General features: G+C 50.0%; 1 protein-coding gene across 1 annotated transcript in view; it reads left to right on the forward strand.

Moving 5' to 3' along the window:
* Nucleotides 1-22,559, forward strand: part of VANGL1 (VANGL planar cell polarity protein 1) — a 46,338-nt gene extending 23,779 nt beyond the window's left edge. The window contains exons 5-8 of the mRNA XM_056340583.1: nt 8,959-9,092; nt 12,425-12,557; nt 14,583-14,817; nt 16,081-22,559. Of these exons, the coding sequence (XP_056196558.1) occupies nt 8,959-9,092; nt 12,425-12,557; nt 14,583-14,817; nt 16,081-16,341 (763 nt within the window). The 3' untranslated portion in view covers nt 16,342-22,559. The remainder of the gene's footprint in view (nt 1-8,958; nt 9,093-12,424; nt 12,558-14,582; nt 14,818-16,080) is intronic.
* The last annotated feature ends 446 nt before the right edge of the window (nt 22,560-23,005 follow it).

Below are 23,005 nucleotides of genomic sequence, written 5' to 3' on the forward strand. Positions count from 1 at the left end.
GGTGGTGGTTGCGTTGGAAGCAGTGCTGCTGCCGCTGCCTGCATGAGGAGACAGGTTGTGCACATGCGTTGGTGCAGTCTGCCTGCAGTCCTCCTTGGTGGTGCATGGCTCTTGGCAAAAGTGTGCTCCTCTGCTGAGCCTGGGGAAAGGAGAGCCTCAAGTCCTTGCTTCTTACATGCACAGCAAGCCTATGGGGACCAGCTGTGGCCTAAGCATAAGGGACAGGTCTTACGCCCCAGGCCATGTCCCTTAAGGCGCAGAGCCAGACACAGTGTATGTACCACATGGGTGGCAGCTTATTGCTGGGGGCTTGGTGCAGAGTCCTATCTCCAGCTGTGAGAGCGGACTCTAAGTTATTATCTTGAACCATGCAGGTCTGCTTCCACGGGGCTTGTTGGCCTCAGTAGTCTGCTCAGCTGCGGAGGTGTTGACTGTAAGATTGACTTCAGCAGCATCCCTGACTCTCTCAAACTGGTCATGGGTCTGTGTTGAGCTGGGTGCGGATAAGTGATGCCACTTGGGCTGCTGGCAGCTGGGTGCAACACCCATAGGTGCCCGCAGAAGCCACCTTGCCCCTGCTCTGTTGGCATCTGTGTCTGGCGTATGTGCCATGCTGTGCAGGTCCATGGGGACAGCTCAGCAGCAGCTTCTTCCCATCATCTTTTAACTTAAGTTGTCCCCTTTGTGCTCTTCCTTCCCAACCTGCCGATTTGCTCAATAGATTAAGGAAACCCTGCTTTGGTTTTGCCCCAGCGTGAGCAGATGGTAGTTTCTTGTTTGGTTTTGGGGGTGTTTTTTTTTAATCTTGAATAAGCAAGTTAATATTTTCATTAGCTCCTTTGAGGATACCCCACCACTTTGCAAAATCACGGCGTGGAGGCAGACAGCTTGGTGCGCTGGCAGTGCGCTTGGAAAACCCAGTTCTGAGCAGCTACTGGATCCACCAGCTACAACTGCTTTCCAGATCCAATTCAGCTACTACTGGCTCCTGAGGGTGCTGGGTTGGGCTTGTGGTGTGGATGTCTGGCCAGGCGTTGGTTTGGTTCACTCTGGGTGTCTGGGACACGGCAGGTACGTGGCTGGGTACGGGCAGCTCCTTTGCTCTCATCTCTCTCTTCTCAGCGTTGCGGCAGAGCCTGAGGCAGTGAGGTGCTGGTAGCGAGGGCTCGCGCCCTGCTGGATGAGAAGGTAGCACCTTTGCCTGTTTGAATGTGTTTATGTATGATCAAAGTCAAGTGGATGTCTCTAGTTGGAGAGCTGCTGGGGCATCTGCATGTGGTTATTGGTGTCTGAGGAACTGGTTGAAATTCAACCCAATCTGTTAGTGCCTGAAAGCTGCTGTTGTCCACTGGCTAATCTGTGAGCTATACCGTTTGGATTTAGTGGTTCTGCTAGGTATCAGCACGGTGAGTAAGTGCTTGAAAACACCCACCCACACACACACTGTTCCTCTTGGAGAAGCAGTCTTGGTGTAGGAGGATGCGAGTGGTTTGCTATGGAGCCTGCTCTGCTGGCAGCTGCCTTCCTCAGCCTTCTGGGGGAGGTTTGTCACGCCACGTGCTCAGGCTTTCACAAGCTGCTCTTTCAGATGCTGCCCCTGAAGCTGCTCTTGTTGTGTGCTCACGTACCCGTCCGGATGGATGGGCTGAGGTAATCGGGGCAACGCACCCTTGCCGCGTGCTAACAGACTCCCCTTTGCTGTTCTGTGCGGGGCTGGAGGACAGCCTTTCTGGTTACCTAGGCTGACCCGTTGCAATAAGGGATCCTAGAATGGCATACAGGGAATCTGGGAAGAAGCTTAGCCTTACTAAGGGCTTAAGTTTTTCCTTTCTTGTGAAGAGAGTCCCCTGCCTCCCATAGGAAGCTCTTCTGGTGATCCAGGACCTCCATGGTTTCTAAAATTCACGCTAGGCTTTTACAGCTCATTTCTTCATTTTCTGTCTGTTGAATATTCATGTCGGGGGTAACAAGTGTCCTTATGATCTTTGCCTCCCTTGGCACTGTATGCCATGAGATGCTCACTGTATTAATGAGGGAGAGAGCTGTGGTGCTGTCACAGCATCTGACCTCAACACAGTGACTGTCTTTTCCTGGTAAATCGTATTATTGGACCTTTCGGACCACTCTTTGATTGAGAGGATTGCACCCTCCTTCTCTTCTTCCTCACTATGTATTACCACTAGTGTCTTGTGGTTTTGTGCTGGTTAATTGTACTAGCTGCCACCTTCAGCTGTTGGAAGTGACGGCAGTGAGGCTGTTGAGAAAGCGTTCGTTGAAATTTGAAGTTCTGCCAATAAAGGTGACTGGGAAAAACATTCAGCCCATGTGCTGGTACCCTGAAGACTGGTTAACTTCCTGAAGTATCAGGCTGGAAGGTTTGCCGGAAGGAGGATTGCAATGGAAGCATACCTGTGGGTTTACAGGGGTTTTGTAGCTGCTTGCTAAAACTTAGCACTCTGTACTTCTGTAGCAACATCTCAGTACTGGCCTGGGAGTACTTTTAGAGGGTTCTTCAGGGACGCTTAAGTAGTTTGTTTGGGTCGTATGACATAAAGGAGTGAATTCGCCACCTCCACCCCACCCCCAAGTTTGGTCATACTTTCCTGTAAAATCCTGTCTTTTAAAAGCTCCTCTTTCCATACTCAAAGCTTCTTTTCCGAATAAAAAAAGATTCAAACGTAACAGCAACATTACTAGTAGACTGGCAGGGGTCCTTTTCTCTTTTGTGCATACCCCGGAGGGTTTTGGCTACATTGGTCTTGAGGAAAACAAACAAAAAAGTCCCAACCTGAAGATGAATCCTGTGCTCCCCCTCTCATTCAGGAAATCTGTATGTTGAAATCCCTTCGGCATCAGCAGTGAACTACTGTATTGCCCAGCTGGTGTGTTGATTCTGGTTTTTGTCTTGCAAATCATGAGGCTTGGTGAAGACCATGTCCGTCTTGGACCATGTAGGGGTCCAAGGGAGACCTGCAGCTAGAGACCTGCAAGGGGAGATCTGCACCTAGAAAATGGGCTGGTGCTCCCCTTAAACTCACAACACTCACGTGACAGTTGTTTGGTGTTGGGAATCGATTGTGACACACTTAAATTCATGTTTTGTTTTGTTTTTTAAGGGCTAGGAGAGGAGAGAACAGATGGGGTTGCCGCAAAACTGTGGGACAAACCCTTGTGTGTGTGTGTTTGGGCTCCGTATAAATCGCAGCATTGATGGATGGATGTTTGCTTCCTTGGGGCAGCAGCCGGTCCTGCCATCACAGTGACGACCTGTTAATACGCTGAGGTTTCTTTCCCTTCCCCGGCAAAGCCTTGACCTTGCAAATTCTCTTCCCTGCCTGAACAAATGCCAGAAGTCGGGTATCTAAAACAAACTCGTCAAGTCCCGGTCGCCCGGTGCCTGTTGGTTCCAGGGAGGGTGAGGATTGTGCTTGCCTGCCTTAACCAAGTGGAGACTTCAGTTGTGGTTGTCTGACAAGAAAATGTGGTTTTCCTGTTCCTAGGGGCTGTGGTCTTGTTCTCTTGACTCTACCAAACTGAAATGCTATTGTAGTTACGATCATCAAAAGGCGTCTTTCTTTCTGCTCTGCTTGTTTGGCCCCAGCTGCCGAAGGAGTTCCTTGTCTGGGCATCTGTGCCGAGATCTGACTCCAGCTCTTTACTGGAGAGGACAAAACTAGCTAAAGCATCAGCACTACTGCCAGCGCTGTGAAGTGCTGCTGTGTGACCTCGGTGCTCTCAGGAGCCTTGCTCCAAGGTGCTGCGTGGGAAGGACAGCGAGTACCGTGTCCCTTGTGCTCTGCCAGCTCGCAGGAGACAGCCCCTGGCATGGCAGCGCTGCCTGGGGAGCATCTGCCGGGGCAGCCTGCGCTGGCCTCACCCCTAGCTATGGTAGGCAGAGCAAGGCAGCAAGTCTGTGCAGAGGGTGGTGTTACCTTCTGTAACAGTCTTCAGCAGGGAGCTTGGTGTGGGAAACATTTTAATTTCAATTGTCGACTTACGGTTTTATTTCCAAGGCTTTGGTCCTGGTGAGTTTGCTTTGGAAGAGCAGTCAAGGGTGGTGGACCTGGAACTCGAGCCCTAGCTCTGTGCCTAGCAAAAAGAGGATGTGAAAAGGGGTTTTCTGGGAGGGAGATGTGGTTGTAGGATGCTTCTGGGGAGGCACAGGAGTTTCCTGAGCCTGTCGGGTGTGAACTGACAGCCCTGCTAGAGAGTGAGAAATGCTGTGAATGAGCAGCTCTGCACTCCAGGAGACCTCAGCATCGCTCGCAGTAGATAAGCTTGGTGCAGTTGTAGGCTGGAGACAGCTGGTAAGGCAAAGCCAACTCTGTGTGGAAGCTGCTTTGTGCAATCCTTGCTCAGCTTCTCTTTGAGGTGCCAAAGATTGCCAACTGGCTGTGGCATGTATTTTGTGTGCCCAGAGACCTTGGCTTGTTTTGATGCTGTGTCTGTTTTGGGGAACATAAAAAAAAAAATGTTGTTTGGAGGAGAGGAGTCTGTGTTGGGAACCATTTGATTAAATAACCCCAGGCTTCCCTTACCCTCAGCCCTCAATTAGCACAGCAGCGATCAGGCCTCTCTGACTATCCCTGTGGATTTTAGGTGTGTGACTCACCCTAAACTCTGATGCTGCAGGATTTGCATCCATGGCAAGGTAAGGAAGTTGATGCTCTGGTAGCAAACAGCTCAGCTCTTTCTGGATGTGTGTTTGTACCTGTTGCAAAAGCATGAGGCACTCCTGCCTTCGATGATTAGCAGTGTCTAGCTGATGGGTGGTATAGTACCATGACAGGCTATGTTTCTAGCTTAGCAGGAAAGCATGAAACTGCTTAAACCATGTGAATGACGGCGGCTGCAGCCTGCTGGGTTTGACTGCAGCGTGTCCAATGGCAACTTTGGGTGTAGAGGTGTGGCTTCAATCTCTTTTTTTTTCTTTGGCTTTATTTTCTTGGTCACTAACCTTTTCCCACTGCTTCAGAAGACTGAAAACCCTTTTTTTAGAAACGAGCAGGGCCCAAAACCAGTATGTTGGTTATATAAACGGGCTTCTTGTGCTTTGCTTCAGTATAGCACTGGCTTGTTTTGCTGGAAATCCTCTAAAAACGCTAATTTCAGCATTGGTGTAGATATGTCACGGAAGGCAATGCAAAGCAAAAATGGCCTGTGAGTTACAGAGTAATGCAAGACCTCAGCTATCAAAACCCCACGTAGCAGCAAGAATTCAGGCAGAACTGCTCCTGACTTAACCTTTGGAGAGAAAAAAAACTGGCCATAGTTGCTGCTGCCTTTGTGTCACGTAGTCCCCTCCTCCGCTTCCTTGGGTGCCCTGTAAAAGTTAATTCATTACTGTTTGTAGAGGACTCTGCGTTTCTCTGCTGCCAAATGCCACTGAGGTACCCTGCGCTTCTGTTGGGTCTGTTTGTTTGCTTTCCATCTTGGCAGCATGCTGTGACTTGGCCTTCTTCAGGGTACTAATAATAATTGAAAAAGAAGAAAAGAAACTGGCTACACAAAAATGCAAAGCAGCAGAATGTAGAGCCTTACTGATCCTGTGCAGAAGGAACACTGGCTTTCCAGTAGGCCACTGGCCTTTGTGAGAGGCTTTTTCTCATGTCATAGGTTTTGAGTCTCAACTGTTGCACGAAAATGCGACGGTTTGTGCCCTGATATGCTTTTCTGTATTCTGGTAGTTTGTTACAACGCCTGAAATACATTGGGCTGCCAGATACTCCTCGTAGGACGTGAGGAGGATCCTCACTCTGACCTTCTCTAAACAGGCAATTAAATATTGAAACTTTCTGTTCATTTTCTTCCTGCCCTTCCCCATTCTTTTCCAGCCGTAAAGGCGAGGGAAGCCTCAGATTGCTGAAGTGCAGGGTGAAATGAATGTGGTGACCGAGCGGTGCTGAGCTCCTCCCGAGACGCTGCAGCAAGGATGCGGGCTGCGCGAGGGCTGCGGCTCCCGTTGCTGTCGGAGCTGGCGAGTGGCTGGGCAGCAGCCTTGCTGCAGCCGCTTCCCCTGCCTGGCACAGCAGCCCAGGGTCTGCCCCGCAGTGGAAAGTCCCAAAAAACCTGAATTTCTGTTGGGAGACAGCAGGCTTAGCATTTTGCTTTGCTCTTACTCGCTCCTCAGTGCTGTTCTGGATGCTTATTTGCTTGCGGTTACGCTCCTCCTTGCACGTGGTGTTGCACAAGCGTGGTGGGTCCCTTGCTGTTTGGGATGGCTGTGCCTGTCTGGGGGGGTTCTTGCTGCTTTGCAGCTCCTGCGTGGGGCAGGTCTGGCTGTCCTGCGCTGTGCAGGGTGAGGCTTCCCCTTGATGTGGGTGAGGAGGTTGAGCAATGCAGCCCAGAAGGCTCTGATTCAGCCTTCTCCTCGCTCTTGCTAATTATTACGACCCTTCTAATTTTCTTGTCTGCAGCATCTTCTCTTTAATTTTTCTTTGAAGGAGAATTTGTAGAGGAGGTGCAGTACCGCTGTCTTCCTAACCTGCCATGCTTCGGATGCGCTACATGGGAAGCAGAAGTGGGCTGGCAGAAATTTCGGAAAGTGATGTTTAATTACAATTCTCTCCCTAGAGAGCAAGACCCTCTGTGTGATTGGGTTATCTCATATGTGGGACTGAGCCTGTGCTGGATTTGCATCAGCAAAAAATCGCTGGGCTTTAATTTTCAGGGCAATGATGGTTGTTTATTGCAGTGTAAAAGCTTTATTGTGTTTGGAATCTGGGTGCATGTGCCAATGAATTGGTAGGGTAGGTTATTTACTGAGGGGATGGAAGGGATAGTGGGTGGGCAGAGCAGGCATCCTGATGATACTGCTCTCTGTGGTGTCCAGGGAAGCGGTCTATGTATTAAAATAGATCGTTCTGCCCTGTGATGCATTGTGTTTTGTCCTAGTTGGTCAGTGGAGCACCTCCCAAACATTTCCCACTGCTGGGATGGAAGTCCCAACGCTGTCTGAAATGAATGCAGTGTATTAAACTCTGTTCATTGTTACCTTCTTGTTTTCAGTTGGTCCTGGTTTTCCAAACATTGCATTTTGAGATGAAACTCTATGGAGTTTTATCTTCCTGGGAAGCGGACATGGAAAAACTCGGTTATGTTTCAATGCAGTCAGAAGGGGGAATGTGTGCTGCTGCTGCCACATGACTTCTTTTATGAAATTTTGGGTTTAAGCTGCAGCAAATTCAGAGTAGACGTCAGAAGTTTGGCAGGGAGAAGTAAACTGACTTTCACTTGTTCTATGTCAGCGCCTATGTGTGTGGCAGTGGGTGGGTCTGTACTACTTCATTAAAGGAAAACTAGTTCCTTGATTAAATAGTGCCTTTTTATTATATATCAGTAGCTGAATGCTTAAGTGGAGTTGCTTTTAACAAATCGGAGGAAATAGGAAGGACCAGCACCTGAAAGGTAAAGCTTCTTTGAGATGCTCTATCTGGATGCAAAAGACCCCATGAAACAGTCCTTAAGGTGGAATTTGCTTCAAAATCTAAATTCTTCATCTTAAAGTTATACAGCTAATCAAATATGTGGCACTGTACCATACCACTGACTGATGAAGGTACGTGGTGAACAAGTCTGGGTTTGTTCTTTCTCAAAATCTCGCGAATGGGCCGGTATCTATGCTTTGTTCACTGTGGGAGTGGGGCGGTTGGAGAACGAGGATGGCAGCGGGTGTCTGTGTGTGTTTAAATTACTGGGGTGGAATGCAGAAGTTTAACATTAGCGCAAGGCACAGGAAAATTTAAATTGCTCCTCTGGGAGCATGTGTTGAATTGGTGGTAGTGCTGAGAATTGAATTTAGGTCTTAATTTGTTGATGTCTTATTTTCCCACGTTACCATCCTTGTAATGTTTTCTTCCTATGTTGTAACATGTGTGAGAATACTTGGTTGCTTTCCTTAGGAGAGGCTTTGTTGGTAAGTGTGAACTTTACAATTAACTGGCAACAAATGTGTTGGCAGTTCCCTTATAATTTTTGTGGGTTCAAAATGAAATTAAGTGTGGGTTCTTGTCAAACTCCAGCTGGCTGAATTGGTGATCTTGGTGATTTGCTGAGAACGCTACTGCCAGCCAAATGCCACACCGGGGCATGGAGCCAGAGCAACAGGGAGAGCGCTATGTCCTAGATCCGGCATGTGTGCTGGCATCTTTAAATGCCATAGCTCTGGCTTGTTTTGAGTTAGTTGTGTTTGTTGGTAGCAGGGCCTCCAGACATCTCTCGCTCTGTTGTCAAAATGATTGCAGAGGAAGATACCTCTGGGTTGAGCCTTTCCGTCATCATTTTATGTGGGGGCATCCCTTCAAAGGGACGGAGGGAGTGTCACTGCTCCTTATCCTGTCCCTGCTGCCTGGAATTTAACAAGCAATACTACGGTAATCCCTTCTCTGGCAGCCATACTCCTCAGGCAGCGATTTTATCTTGCTGTGAAAGCTGAAGAGATTGGGCTCTTGTCTGTGCTGGGATGGAGAGATCTGAGGAGCTGCGAGGTGTGGCTGGTAATGACTCAAAGGGAAAAGCATCCATCCTGAGCTGGTCCCTCCATCTCACTGGCCAGCTACAGCAAAACCAGCGTGGTGCTCTGATCTTCAGCCCCGGCAAGGTCTCTGCATCACAGCTATGGTACTGCTGGGCGGGCTGGGCTCTCTGCGGTGTTTTCCCATAGCACAGACAGCCTGGTGCTTCAGTTCGTGCTGCCCTTGTTTAGGGATTTTTCTGTCACCCTGCTGTTGAGGGCAGAGACCTTTATCTTGCATCTCAAATGAAATTTCAGGTCCTAGAGAGAGTAATTAATAGTCTGCACATTGCACAATTCTGTCTGTGTGGCTGTGCTGTTCCAAACAATGTGGCTATTTTCATCTTTCTTTCTTTCTTTTTTTTTTTTTTCTTTTAAGGAAAAAAAATAACTTGTTGCATTGGGGTGGGGGGGTGTCTTGGTATTTCTCTATTTTTTTTTCCTAGCATCCAGCGAGCTGCACTGGTGGTTCTGGAAAATTACTACAAAGATTTCACAGTCTACAACCCAGCCTTGTTAACAGCCTCCAAATCCCGGGCAGCCAAGCACATGGCTGGCCTGAAAGTCTACAATGTTGATGGTAGGTGAGGTGAAATGTAGTCTCTGAGACTGGGTGGGATGGGGAAGGGCTGGGTTGGCTTTATGCTTTGTTATGCACACATTCTCACCTTTTTGCTTTGCCAGATGCTTGTCTCTTGCTGGAAATCTTCCGAACAGTGCTGAGTTTGCCAGTTCCAGATGACTTTACAGATGTGTTTAGCCCACAATAAGTTTTTTGTCTTTGCTGGGTGAAATGGCCAAGTTTTGGGTCAGGCTTAATTATTACATGGCCTGACAAGCGCTTTTCAGCACCACTGCTGGTTTTAGGCAGCCTCTGCTTTTTGTCACCCTTGGGCCATCTCCTTGGTTGTGATAGTACAATAACCACAACTTTGAACCTGCAGCAGTTCCCCAGTCGTTTATAGCGCTGCTTCCACAGGCAACCTTCAGGAAAATGAAGGAGGTTGGTAGCAGGGGGAAGAATTAAGTGTGCAAGCAGCAGTTGCCGGTGGAAGCGGTGCTTGTCAGCCCGCAGCCTTGGCACTACGTTAGCTATGCGTGGCCATGCTCCCAAGGCATAGTGATGCTAAGCAGCTCTTAGAAATTCAGGGGCGGATAACTATCCCCCTTGAGCTTTGCCATTCTGTAAACCTGTTTCAAACTTTTGGGTTTTAAAGAGGCCCGGGGGGAGAACGGAGGGGTGGATCCCTGTGGACACTCAAAGCAGTGAAGACTGGACTTAATCACTTGACACTCTTAAGCCCTATCAGTGGAAGCTGGGCTTGATAAGCAGGGTGTGCCCAGCCATCGCAGCCTTTATAAAAGTGCGCATTCCTTTGACGGAGGAGCTGAAGTTGTGTGGGGAAGTGCTTATGGTGAAGGACAACTGAAGTTTTCTGACCAAAATGTGGTAAGGCACGTCTGTCCATGAATTCATTAGTACTGAAAGGCTTTGAGAGCTGGAAGGGAGAAGGGACAGAAGGGACTTAGCTGGGCAAGGTGGCTCAGCGTGCAGGGTGTGGAGATCTAAATAGGAAGAGTATCTGTCACAGGGAAAACCATGAGACAGGACTGTTTTGCCTTCAGCAAAGTTGCAGCACCTTATGGGTGTGTGGGGGTTTTTTCTTCATTTTTGGTGACTTCAGAAGTTTCAAAAACCTGGTTCTAAATGTTTCCCCAAACCTGATGCAGCACTCCCGAGTCTGTAAAATTAGCTGGGGGTTTAGATCCTTACAGTGGAACGTCCCCATCCTGATGCGAGGGGGGTAGCCGAGGGGAGGGCGAGGGGCAGGCTGTGTCCATCGTGTGTCCCCTGCTGCCTGGAGGGAAGAAGCGCTCAGGTGGCAGAGAACGAGTTGAGTTTGAAGGGGGAGCAGGCTTGCGCTGCGCTTTTCTAGAGGGGAAATCTTTCATTCCAGCTGCTCACTCTCAGTGAGGCTTGGTGTGAGGAAAGGGCTTGCTGGTCCCACAGCGCCTGCACACCGTTCAAACCCAAGAGCCCGCCAGGCTGGCAACAGGACGCGCCGTTCTGGTTACTGCCTGGCTTGGCTTCTGCAGCGCTGCAGCATCCCTTCAGGAGCTGGCAGGGGCTCTGTTCCTGCAGCGCCTGCTGGGGTGTTGGGACTCCCAAGCTCGGAGGAAAAATTGCTGGTCTGATAGCATTAGGAGCTGCTAGCTCGCAAGACTTGGGAAGAGAAGGAGCCAGAAGCAAGCTGCAGATGTGGCTGGCAGGCCTTTCCAAGTGTCAAGCTCGTGAGCCTGCCAGCACCTGAAAATTTGTGCCTTCCCTTCTGGGGCAGTACCGGTTGCCTGGGCTGTTCCTTGTGCAATGCCGCTGCCTTTGCAAACGTGGAAATCTCAGGCTTAGAGGCATGTCCTTAATAAGATTCCCATCCATTTTACAAAGCAGAGAGTAGTTCTGGCCGCAGCTCACCCTGGCATCCTGACAGTCTCTTACACCCGCCATGTGAAAAGACAGTAATGCTATTAAGGCAACCTAATTTGTTGGCAGCTTTTGTGTTTGATACTGGAGCAGCCAGGAAGGAAGAACATTTTGCTGTAATCTCTTTTACACAGAGTGGGGAGGCTCACCTTCAAAACCAAGATTTTCATTGCCAGGCATAGTTAACGAGGCAAATTATAGTTCTAACCCAAATGTGGGAGCTAGTATCTCCCTTAAGTCATATCCTCTGTTTCAGGGCTGTCAAACAAAGTCTGAAGTGTTTAGACTCTGAAGAAGCTGTGTGAATGCTTGTCTTTCCCACTGCTGAGCTTCAGACTTCTGTCTTAGAATCTGGTTTATGCTTTTTAGGAAAAATTTTAAAAGTTGCCCTTGCATGAGCAGAACAACTTTTAGCATGTCTGTGCAATGGATTGCCCTTAACCACTGCCAGTTGAGAGTGTGGGCTTTCAGGGCAGTTACTCAGAAAAGCACCTCTTGGCGGTTTGGAGGTAGTCCAGGACTTCTCTCTTCTTCCCTCTGCGTAGACCCATCTCTATCCTCTATCTAGACAGAAGGGTTGGTAGGCTCTTGTGGGACAATTTTTTTTCTCTCTGCCCAAACAGCAAGAGCTTCATGAGGGAGCTGCAGAAGCTACTATGTGTTTTAAGGTCGCTAATTAAGGTCTTGTAGTAGACAGCTCTTTCACTTGACTAGGGTGTTACGGAGTAGTTCGCAGCTTCTCTGCTTCTGTAGCTATGTGGGAACTGTTGGCAGCAACAGAAGCTGTAATGGCAGGTGCTGATCAGAATGCCATGAGAAACTACTACACGTAGAGACCCCAGCTGACCCTACCGCAGGACTGCTGCTCTGGCAGCATCTGTCCTTCTGAAAAACCTTATGCTTTGTCTAAAGGTGACCCTGCTGCCTCTGCATCCTGTTTTTACTCCCTGCATGTAACTGTCGAGTTTGGCTTTCGTTCATTCATCTTCATGTCTCATGATGTTTTTGTGTTTGTCTTTCTCCTCTTTCCAACTCCTCACTTCTTGTGCTCTCACACTGTCTTGTTGCTGAAATGTGGTGTGTTCCAGCTGCCCTTGCCTTCAAACTGAAAACATACATAATGGGTGGTAAGTTGCATCCTTGGCATGTGCGCTTCACCTCTGCCTTTGTGTATGTTGCGTGAGGTCCTTCATCCCAACTAACTTTCCTTGTCCACGTGCCAAAGTCCCCTCTCCAAGCCCGTGCTGCCCAGCGGGGTTTCTGCCAGAGCTCCTGAGGACGGGGAAGGGTTTATAGCTTCAGCTGGGAAGGCTGGAGCCACAGAGCACTTTGGACGGGTGCTGTGGGGTGCTAGTCTGTCCCAGCCCCCGTCCTGTGCCTTTCTCACGCTGCCTTTCTCATTCCTTTTTGCCCCTCCTCGCCTCTCCAAGGCCCAGGTAACAACGCGTCGGGGCAGTCCCGTGCCATGATTGCCGCCGCGGCCCGTCGGAGGGACTCCAGCCACAACGAGCTCTACTACGAAGAGGCCGACCACGAGCGCAGAGTGAAAAAACGCCGTGCAAGGTACAGCCGTCCCGTGCCGCCCGCTGCTGCGCGGCGCTGCGGTGCTCAGTCGCGTGGGGCTTGGCAAGCCTGACGAGACGGGGAGACCTGTGATTTAAGGGCTGGGGTTTGGCTGTACATCTGTCACGGTGAAGAAGCGTATGAAACCCGGGTGCACAAGGGATGGTGACGGCTTGCAACTGGAATTATCGGAAGAACGTGTATGAAGCAGAGCTCATGTATATTATGCGGACAAGCTAATGCAATGTCATGGATTAGAGAACTGTCCAGTGCTTGACAAATCTGTAGTTCCTGTAGGAAATCCCATTATTTTTCCCCATGCCCAGCCTTGTTGTCTCGACTCAAGTAATCCAGGGGTGGGATCGGTGGAGCATTTGGTGTTGCCTGTTCATGTGCAAGGAGAGTATTTGTGTTTGGGGACTACTGAAAGGGACAGTTTGACTGCCCTTTTCAATGAGCTGGGGAGGAAAGATGTGACCAGAAGCAGTTAACATTTAATTTTGGAACATAGGTGTGTTTTCTGCCAGTCAAACATAAGCTGCAGAGCTGATGCCTTGTTGAGGTGACCCAAGATAGTGCCTCTGTTTGCTCTGGAGCCTAATTATGGTTTGTAGCTGACATACCTAACAGTTTGAGGCAAGCTGCTTATGGACAGGCATCCCTGAACCCAGCTGTGTTTAGAAGGAATGTGCCGTAACTGGAAGGAGCTGGCTTGTTTCATGTTTTCTTTTTGCAGTTTGTATTTCTTTTGGGGAAATCCTGGCAGAGTGTCGTGCGTCCCCCCTGGCCTGCTTCAGTCTGACCTGTGCTCTGTAGCCACTGTCTTTTGGGCGCTCTCCCAGCCTCAGAGCAACAGGAACTTAAACTTTCCCTTCCGTGCGGTGTAGCATCCTAACTCGGGCACATCTCCCTTGCTCACTGAGTTTGGTTAGAACAGCTGCTTAGTCAGAGGAAAACCATCAGTCACTAGAAGATCAGGCCAGGTGTTTCAAAGGAGGAAGGTCAAAGCTGCAAGAAAAAGACATGAGGAGATTAGAAACGGATTTCCACCCCCCACCTCCCCCAGGTCAAATTAAACGAAACGGGCAGGGGTCAGGGCTTCTCGCGCTGTTCCTCATACACAGTCTGACTGTAGTATGCTGTGTTTCTGCTTGTCACGAGGCAGCTTCCCCTGCCTTTAAGATGCTTTGGGTATTGAGGTCAGCGTGGACAACATTTGGTGACTTGAGCGGAAATCTAGTGTGAAACAAGTCCTGCCAGGAGGGGCAAAAGAGTTTTGTTGGGTGACTTTTTCCATTATTGTTTCTTTTTCCTGACTGCAGTGTAGCCCCTCACTTTCTACTTACTACTGGGCTAACTTGCAGGTGTCGTATGGCATCTGTTTGCCTTTTTACGGTGTGGTCTTGGTGTTTGCTCACCTGTGCCAACACAGGAATGGTTTGCAGAGGGTGTCTCTGGCAGCAGTGTTAGCAGGGAATTCAGAAGCCCCATCACTGTTCAGCGGAGGGGTGCAGAGCAGTCAGCACAAGTTCTGTATCCAGTTGGTGTAAATTGGAGCAGACTGCAGCTTGTGAGCACAGACTCTCAGAGCAGTCTGTGTCCTGGGTCACGCTAATTTATGGCCAGCCTCCTCCTGAGTGCCTGTCCTTACGCTGCACACTGCAGCACTGCCTGCTGGAACCATTGTTTTCACAGACATGCGTTAAACACAGGGGGAGGCGTGTAGTTGATGTTTATGCTGTGTTGGCAGAACCAAGTACAACGCTTAGGCTTTTAAAGTCTTAATCCTGGTTTATGACCCTCAGTTGCTGGATGGCTTAGGCAAGGAAAGAGAAGCTGCTGTCTACACCTCAAGACTGTCAGTAGAGGAGATTTTATGTAAATTTTCTGATGGCAGGCAGCGACTCAGTGACAGAGATGGGAATAGGAGCTTGTAAATTGTGACTCCCGGGCTCTGCCTTAACCACAGACCCATCCTGCTTCTCTCTTGTTATGGCTCTTGCTGTCTTGATTTTCCTTCTGCAGGCTTGTGGTTGCAGTAGAGGAGGCTTTCACCCACATCAAACGCCTCCAGGCAGAGGAACAGCAGAAAGCTCCGGGAGAGATGATGGACCCCCGAGAAGCAGCCCAGGCAATCTTCCCCTCCATGGCAAGAGCTCTGCAGAAGTACCTTCGCACCACCCGCCAGCAGCAGTACCACAGCATGGAGAGCATCTTGCAACACTTGTCCTTCTGCATCACCAATAACATGACACCAAAGGTAATGCTTTCTCTGATGTTGGTGCAGGAAGGAGGGAGAAAGGGGTGGCACATCTGTGTGCACACAGGACAGAAAATTGTGGAGGGAGCTGAGTGGAAGTTCTCATAGCTGCTCTCGGTGATGTGATCAGTGCATTGTAGGTTGGTTGCGTCCGGTCTCAAAGGGAAGTAATGTTTCCTCTACAGCATCTCCTGTCTCTCTTTAGCTGAACGTGTCTATAAGACAATTTTTCTGATATCCATTTCAGCAAAGGGGATACCAAAGAATTGTTTTGAGATGGTGGCCTTGAGTCACAGAGAATTCTCCCAGCTGGCTTGTGGTAGTGGCATGATGCAGGTGGCAGCCTACAAAGGACCATTTTTATTTTTTTTTGTCACTTCTGCAGTGCTGCATTTTGAACTGCTTCTAATTATCACCTAAATCCCCATCTGTCAGACAGTGTTTCTAATTTGTGGCTGCTTGGTGAAATGTCAGTTTGCTGCTTCACACCCTGACTCTGCTGACTTGCAGACGCAGGGAGGGACTGAATGATGAGGGAAAGGGGTCACACGATCCCCCTCCCACTCTCCACCTTCCCCTTTAAGAACACCCCACAATCGCAGAGAAGGATTAAAATGGTGAGAATTTACTCCTGGGCATTTATCCAGGACTTACTATGCTAAGAGCGGGAAGGCTGTCAAGAGATGGGGCTCAGCACCCTTTCACTGGCATCCAGTGGGACCGTGCCCAGGTATGCGAGGGGGACTTCTGCTGCCCCTGGTAAGACTGCAAAGGAGACTTTAAAACACAAGCAATGTCAAACGGCATTCCCTGTTCTGCTTTCGGTTTTGCAGCCTCATCAGGCTGCAGATGTGGAAACCTCTGCTTTCCACCTTAGTTTGGCCTGAAGAAGGGAGGGACAGCTGTCCCACCCACAGTCCAGGACTGCAGTTTTGGGATGGGTTATGGGGCTGGTAGGGGAGGAATGGCCTCTACTCGACTGAACTGCTGCTGGGTGGCAGTGCTTACAGCAGAAGTCTGGGCTATAACTTTGTGAGCTTGCTGGGATGGACAGAAAGAGGATCCTTCTGGTGGCTGTGTCTGCTGCTGAGGTCTGAAAAGCTGGGAGGGACTGGGGGGAGGATGATTCCTAAAGCGTGGAAGCTGAAACTATTTGCAGCATGGCAAACCCATGCTCGTGGAGCTGTGTCTGGGGATGGGAAGAGAGCACTGAAACAGGATGAGTCGTGGGGCCAGCGCTAACTCGTGTCCCTCTCTCGGCAGGCATTCCTGGAGCGTTACCTCAACCCGGGCCCAACCCTCCAGTATGACAGGGATCGCTGGTTCTCCAAGCAGTGGACGCTCGTCAGTGAGGAAGCAGTCACAAGCGGGTTACAAGATGGCATTGTGTTTGTCCTCAAGTGCTTGGACTTCAGCCTTGTTGTTAATGTGAAAAAAATCCCCTTCATCAAACTCTCAGAAGAGTTCATAGACCCTAAATCTCATAAATTTGTCCTCCGCTTACAGTCTGAGACTTCAGTCTAAGGGATTTTGAGGGTGGGTTGTTTGGGGATTTTTTTTTTTTTTCAATATTGTGCTTTTGGGTTTAATTTCCCCAATGCTGACTGAAACTGGCAGATGATGGACCAGTAATATTTGACCATCTGCACTTTATTTGGAAAGGGGAGGGGGGAGTTGGGATATCTTATCTAGAAAGAAATATCTTAAGAGGCGACAGGGTGACTTGGCTCGGTTAGCTCAGCCTTGGAGACAGAACAGATTTTTTTCTAACCCCCCCATCCCCGCCTTGCCAGGCATACTGTAAATCTCATGCTCGCTCTTTCTCCGCACGATTGCAACGTTGGTATTTTTGTTGGAGCACTGCCTTACGCCGTGCGCACGCCTGTGCTTTTGTGTCTCTGCTTTTGCTACCTGTAGCTTTTCTGAGAGCACGCTGCTCACTTCTCCGCTATAGAAACCTTCTTGCACGGGGCTGTGGCAGTCCCAGTTCACTCGGGGAGGAGAGGGTGTCACAGGGCAGGTGTGAGAGGGCTGCTTCTGTGAGCCACCTAATCTAGAGGCTGAAGACTTTTATTCTTTTCCTCCTCTCCACGGGCCCTCTTCTGTCAGTGCTGGACCTGTGTGAGCATGGTGGGATGGTTTTGCTCTCTGTGAAGTTGCTTGTTTTGAACTGGATCAGCCCATCTAGCAGCTCTTCAAATTTTTTAATGTTTTTACTTTTTTTTTTTTTTTTTTACCAGTGCTTCTTAGTGAAACTTTTCTGCAGGACACAGCTCCCTGTTATCTCTCACCTGCTTTCCTCTCTTGCTTGCCCATATCTTTGTCAGGCACTCCCGAGGTTCCCTATTTCTCCCCTTCTGTCTGGCTTTCCAAATGTGTTTCTGCAGCCACAGTCCCCTCGGGGTCTGCCTTACCGCCGCGTCCTTTTGCACCTGCAAGGGCTGCGTATTTGCACTGGGACAGGGTAGGTAGGCAGCTGGCTCCTCCTCAGATAAATCACAGACCCTCCCTATGTCTGACAGCCTCTTGGAGGGGGGGGGGGGGGGGGGAGGCAGGAATGTACCCCTCCCTCTCTAGCTGGCTCCAAGTGCATCCAGAGGGAAGATGGGCAAAAGGAATTCCCTGCTTGGGGAGAGGAGCCAGCGAAGGGCTGACCCCTGCCGTGTGCGTTTGCTTTGGAGAACTGCTGTGCCCTGGAAACACTGCAGTGTGTCCTCACCGTACGCCTTCAGCTATAGCTAAGAAATACCAAACTATGTCTGAATGTTAAGTCCGCCTGCCTTTCTTGGCCTTTCTGTACTGCGGGAGTTCCTGCTCAGTGCTGGGACCCGCTCCTGAGACACGCAGGTTTGTTTGTAGGGCTGCCTTTGCCCGTCAGTGAAGCTTTTGTGTGCAGCTTCAGCGTCACTTGAGTTTCACGGGGTTTTGTAGGGTTTGCTTTTAACAATGAGACTAAAGCGATGTCTGAAGTCTGATTGCCAGCACAGGGCATCATGTGACTCCAGAGCCTGCTCCAAAGCTGGCAGTGACCTGCCTTCAGGCGGGTCCCTCTGAGACCCCTCCAGCTCTGTGGCAGTGGATTTGTGTGTGTGAATGCAAACACTCGATTCATTCTGCCCTGCCTTTTGCCATGGAAATATCTGTCGGGCAGAATCTCACCTACCTTCCATATGGATGTCTTAACACAGAGGGCCCCAGTTCAGTGAGGTACATAAGCCAGTGCCTTTCATTGCCAGGGTGTATTGTCTTCCAAGGGGGGGCTGTGACAGCCCCTCCTGTCCCCTTTGGCCTTCCCCAGCCTTCCCTGGGCTCTTCTAGCAGCTTGTGGGGCTGCCTCCGTGCTCCCACCAGCACAAGGTGGCCTGGCTAAGAGCGGAGCTCTGCTAGTCCTGCATGGCATGGCTGGTGTGGGCTGGCCAGTGCCCACCAGAAGCTGGTGGGAGGGAGCAGCCACCTTAAGCAGGGGTGCTGGTGGCGTGGCAGGGGGGTCCGGCCTCTTCCAGCTTCAGAAGCAATGGAGCTGTGGGTCCGTCGGCACCTGCGGGTAGTCCTCTTTGGGGTCAAGGGAGCACCCTGTGAGTGAGGGTCCCAAATGGTGACTCCCCATCCAAGCGATGCCCGCGGTGTCCTGCACCTTTCTTACAAGTACGTGGCAGTCAGCTGGATCCTGTCTTCTCCATGTGACGTGCCAGATGTGGTTTGTGGAGAAGCTAGGTGGCACAGGACGTGATGGGGTCAGGCCCGTGTCCCTGAAAGGATGGGAAGTAGGTAGGGTTTTCCCTTCTCTAAACTTAGCGTTTGGGTTTCTTTCTAGGTCAGGCTTTCTGGTCTGTATGTGGACTCCTTTATTGACTGTGGCCTTCGCAGTGTTTTATTTTGAAAAAAATAGACTGGTTTCTTCCTTCTTTTTATTTGGGGGGAAAAAAAAAAAAAAGGAAGGGGAGCATATAGTATCTTATCTCACACCTGGCTCTCCTAAAAATGTGTGTATCTGGCGTTTGTGCCGTGCAAAACCAGCAAGGTGGGAGAGACTGGAAGTAGCTTGGGAGACTACGGAGCACTTACGCCTGTGTGGAGGCTACTGCCTGTGGCTGAATTGGCTGATTTCTGTGAAGCTGGAGTAAGAACCACCTTGCTGGGGGGCTTGGGTGGGCTGTGTGCGTGAGAGCGCCTTGTCACAGGCACCTCTGCAAAACTTTCTTACTTTCCCAGGGTTTCCTTCCTCTTTCCTTTTCCCTGCCCCACAAGGAGGGTTGTCTGACAGTATCTTCTCAGGAAACTCATGTCTTAATTGCATTAAATCCTTGAACAGGTGGAGAACCAGGCGGAAGCGGTGTGTGCTTGCTCTAGGTCTGCTTCCTCAGCTGCATGCCGTGGTTCAGCGCTGACTTTTCTGCCTGCTGCTGAAAAGGACACGGTCCACAGGGGGCCAAGTCCCACATTCGATGCTCTTCCCTGTGTCAGCAGTATGAATGCTTTGCCCGATGAATTCTGAAGGAGGGGACTTGGTCTCTCAAACCATCTCTTTAGAGATGCAACCGGCTTGGGGTGAGAACAGACTAAAAGGGGAATTGGGACTCCTGAGTATTCCCTGGTTTAGTTTGGGGTTTTTTTACAACATTTTATTTTGCAGAGCGTCTCTTGTTTCCCCTCTCCATGCAAGATCCAGGGGACCACTGTCATACCTACCTCACTGGGGTGTTGTGAGGCTAAAGTGCTTTGAGATCCACAGATGGATCTGTGGTATCTATGGGAATTCAGACTGTAAAAATACGGATCAGTTAGAGCAGACTGGTTTGTTTAACTCTGTTTATAACCAGCTAATGAGTAAGAGTCAAGTCACAGGGAATGAAGCTCGATCCAAATCCTGCAGTCCTTACTTCTGCAGAGCTTGCCAAGAGCTGAGCACAAAAAAGGCTGGTGGGGTTTGCCAGCCAAGTGCAGGCTGTTCTCCTCCTAATGCCTTTCCTGTCCTGCGCTGTCTCCTTGCACATATTCTCCCTTCTCTCTCCCAGCCTGGATGCTTGTACCTGGCTGGGAAATTTTATTTTATTTTTTAGAATTCAAGTGGCTTATAAGACAACCCTGTTTGTGGTGAATTGGATGGTGTTCCCCTCAGAGGAGAGATCCTTGCACTGGGCGTCCTTCGCTGAAGGCTGAACCATTCGATAGGGTGCTGTGCTGCCTAGCCACGAGTGGTGTTGCCCCGTTCTTTTATGTTGGCATTTTTCCTCTGACTCTCAACTGTGTTGCTCAGATACTTTAAAGGCTTTGGGTTTTTTGCTGTCTGATTTGTTACAGCCTAAATCCAAAGCCATGCTGAGATCTTCCAAAACCAGATGCAGCTAAGATTTTCAGCTGCTCTGGAGCAGATGGAAATGGCTGTGGGTTTCCATGAAGGCTGGCTTTCTCTTTCGTGGCTGAAGAGTGAAAGATTTCTTGCAGCTTCTAGGAGTGTAGGGGCAGATGCCAGACCCTTAATACCTTGCCAGTCCGGTAACTAGGCCTGAGCAAAGGTGGTTAGCACGTCTGTTTGCCTCTCATTGCCGTGTGGCTGCAGCCATCCATGTGTAGGCTCTGTGGGGCTGCCCCAGGTCTCGGACTCCTTTGGAGTCTTCTCACACATGGAAGCAGAGCAGACGGCGCTTTCAGAGGGGTAAGCTTTCTAGCTGTCCCCTCTACAGTATAGCAGTCCCTGACCAAGCCCCTGTGGTCACCCTGGGGATGTGGGGGGCAGTGCTTGCAACTGCCAGTTTTTACCCTGTGGAGGGGAGACGTTGCCACCCACGCACCCCTGTAGGCAGCAGGGTAGCCGGGGAGGGATGCCCCGGGCATGGCAAGCGTGATGCAGCTTGCTGGCAGAGCAAGGTCAGCTCCTGCTTCTGGGCTTGTCCTGTCTTGAAGGATGTCCCTTCAAGAGCCATCCTCCCTGAAGGGGGATATTGGAGAGAAAGGCTGATGTGATTTCAGCCTCTGCCAGATATTCCTCTGGCTTCTACCTCTAAAAATTTTCCTGCCAGCAGCTTCAGTCACTCCAGACCCCATCCTCGCCTTCCTGTGGTTCCTTCCCCGCCCCCCCCCCCCCCCCCCCCGCCCCGCCAAAGTTCCCTATTGAGGCAGAACAAGTATCTGCTGGGATGGGAAGTGCTGGGGCTGCAGTTCGGGGCTCAGGGGCAGCTCCCAATTAAGTGCAAGTCTGGGGGAGATCTGAACAAATCCCAACCCTTATGGAGCCTCTTAACATTTTCCTTTGGGCTGGGGATCTCCATGCAAAGCCTTGGCAATCTGCTGTTGCTAAGTCGGCCAAAAGCTGCGGGGAAGGTGTTTCTGAAGCTGGTCTTGCCCTGTGTAAGTAGCTTTTTAAAGTCTTGTTTGAGATGCGCTTGTTTCCAGCACTTGCTGCTGAAGAAACTGGAAAGAGCCATACGGTGCTAAACGTGGAAACCCACTCAAGCCAGTTTCATCTTGCTTACCAAAACTGTAAATCTGCCATTTTCAAAGGCGAAACGAAAGTCTTGCCATCCTCTCACAAAAATGCTGTAGTCTGGTCCCCGACTCCACTCCTCAGTCACGCTCCGTTCTGCCCTGCCCTATGAGAGCTGTTCACGAGGGCTGTGCGCAGATGGCTGTTGTCTCATTCCGTTTGTGTGTCTGTGTGCTTTTTCCCTTCTAGGTGTGTGTGTTACACATGTCTAAAGCCTCAAGCCAGGCTTGGTGGTTCAGTGTTTAAACTGTGTTAAGAAGAAAGCGCTCTTGGGATTGAGCTGTTTGTTTTTAAAAAAAAAAACAAAAAAAACCCAAACATACAAAACCCCTAAATTTCTGTTCTCCTAAAAAGAGATGGCTTTGGGCCATGAAGTCTCCTACAGGAATACGCATCCTCCTGCGTTCAGGATTTTTGATGACCATAAGTTGCCGTTTCTGACAGCTGCTCTGTGACTGGTGCAGATCGCTGAGATATTCCTGAGCTGGGTCCCCGCCGCACCAGCGGTCCAGCTGGTGCCGCCCGCCCCTCTGCATCCCTCCCAAGAGACTGCGGGTTTTTATCCCCGTATCGAACCGGAGCCCTGCGGGCAGCAGGCAGCCAGCCCTGCCCTGGGTGTGCTCTGCCCAGAGAGGGAACCCTTCCCCCTGGCTGCTCCCTGGGCACCTCTCACCAGCGCCAACGATGCTTGGGAGCATCTCCTGCGTGTGTGGCGAGGGGATGCTGTGGCTCGCTACCTGCACAGGCGTAACTGTGAAGGAATCTTACACTCTTCTGTGCCTGTTTCTTTGATTCAGCATTATTGTGTCTTGGAAGGGGGTGGGAGCGAGCGCCCTTCCCTCGCCCTCTTTTGATCACTGTGTAATACTCTTTTTCTACACAAACTGTGTATAGTAAGATGGCTTTTGCCAAGGTTTTCTAATTAATAGACACTAACCAGCATTTCTTGCCCACCCCCTCCCACTCCCCTTTTATTTTCCCCCTCTTCTTTGCACATGTGACTTTAACTGCAATGGTACATGGTCTTTTCTGTTCTTTTCTAATCGTGAACTTAAGTAAGCAAATTCCTGGTGTCTGTGACATTAATGCACTGTGGGTCTAGCCTAGTACACTGTTCTGTTCCAAGCTGGGTTCTCTTAAGTTATAGCTGGATGGGGTTTTGTTGTTTTTTAAACTGAAACATAAAACCGTTTTACACTTTGCATATTTTGTACAGTAAAATTCTGGAAATAAACTGAAACCAGATTTGATTGTTCCACTCCTTCCTCTTATCCTTTCAGACAAAAAAAGAAAGCTTTTCTGGCCTTCAAGCATTCCTTAGCTGTGGCTGGGAGGGGCCCTGCAAACATGTGGTTTAACCTTTTCTGAGGCTGTCTTTTTGTCACCCTTGTTCTAGACCCTTCTGATCTGCCCTGCCACAGTAAAATGCAAACTCATTTGTCATTCCTGAAAAAAGACTGGTAGGTGAGTGCTTTGAACACCTGAAATCTTAAATAATGGGGAGCAAATGCAGCTGGGGGGGGGCGCGCGCGACTGGAGTGGGAACTGGTTTTTCTGCCTCCTGTCTTCTCATGGTTTGCACACCAATTATGAAGTGCAGGATTCGTTGCAGAGTTCCTTATTTGGACCTGGTGAGGAGGAGGAGTGGCGAGAGGTGGAAAAGCCAGTGCTCCCCGTTGGTGTGGATGCGAGCCTGTGCTCTGC

Source organism: Falco biarmicus, chromosome 5 (assembly GCF_023638135.1).
Source record: "Falco biarmicus isolate bFalBia1 chromosome 5, bFalBia1.pri, whole genome shotgun sequence".
NCBI classification, from domain to species: domain Eukaryota; kingdom Metazoa; phylum Chordata; class Aves; order Falconiformes; family Falconidae; genus Falco; species Falco biarmicus.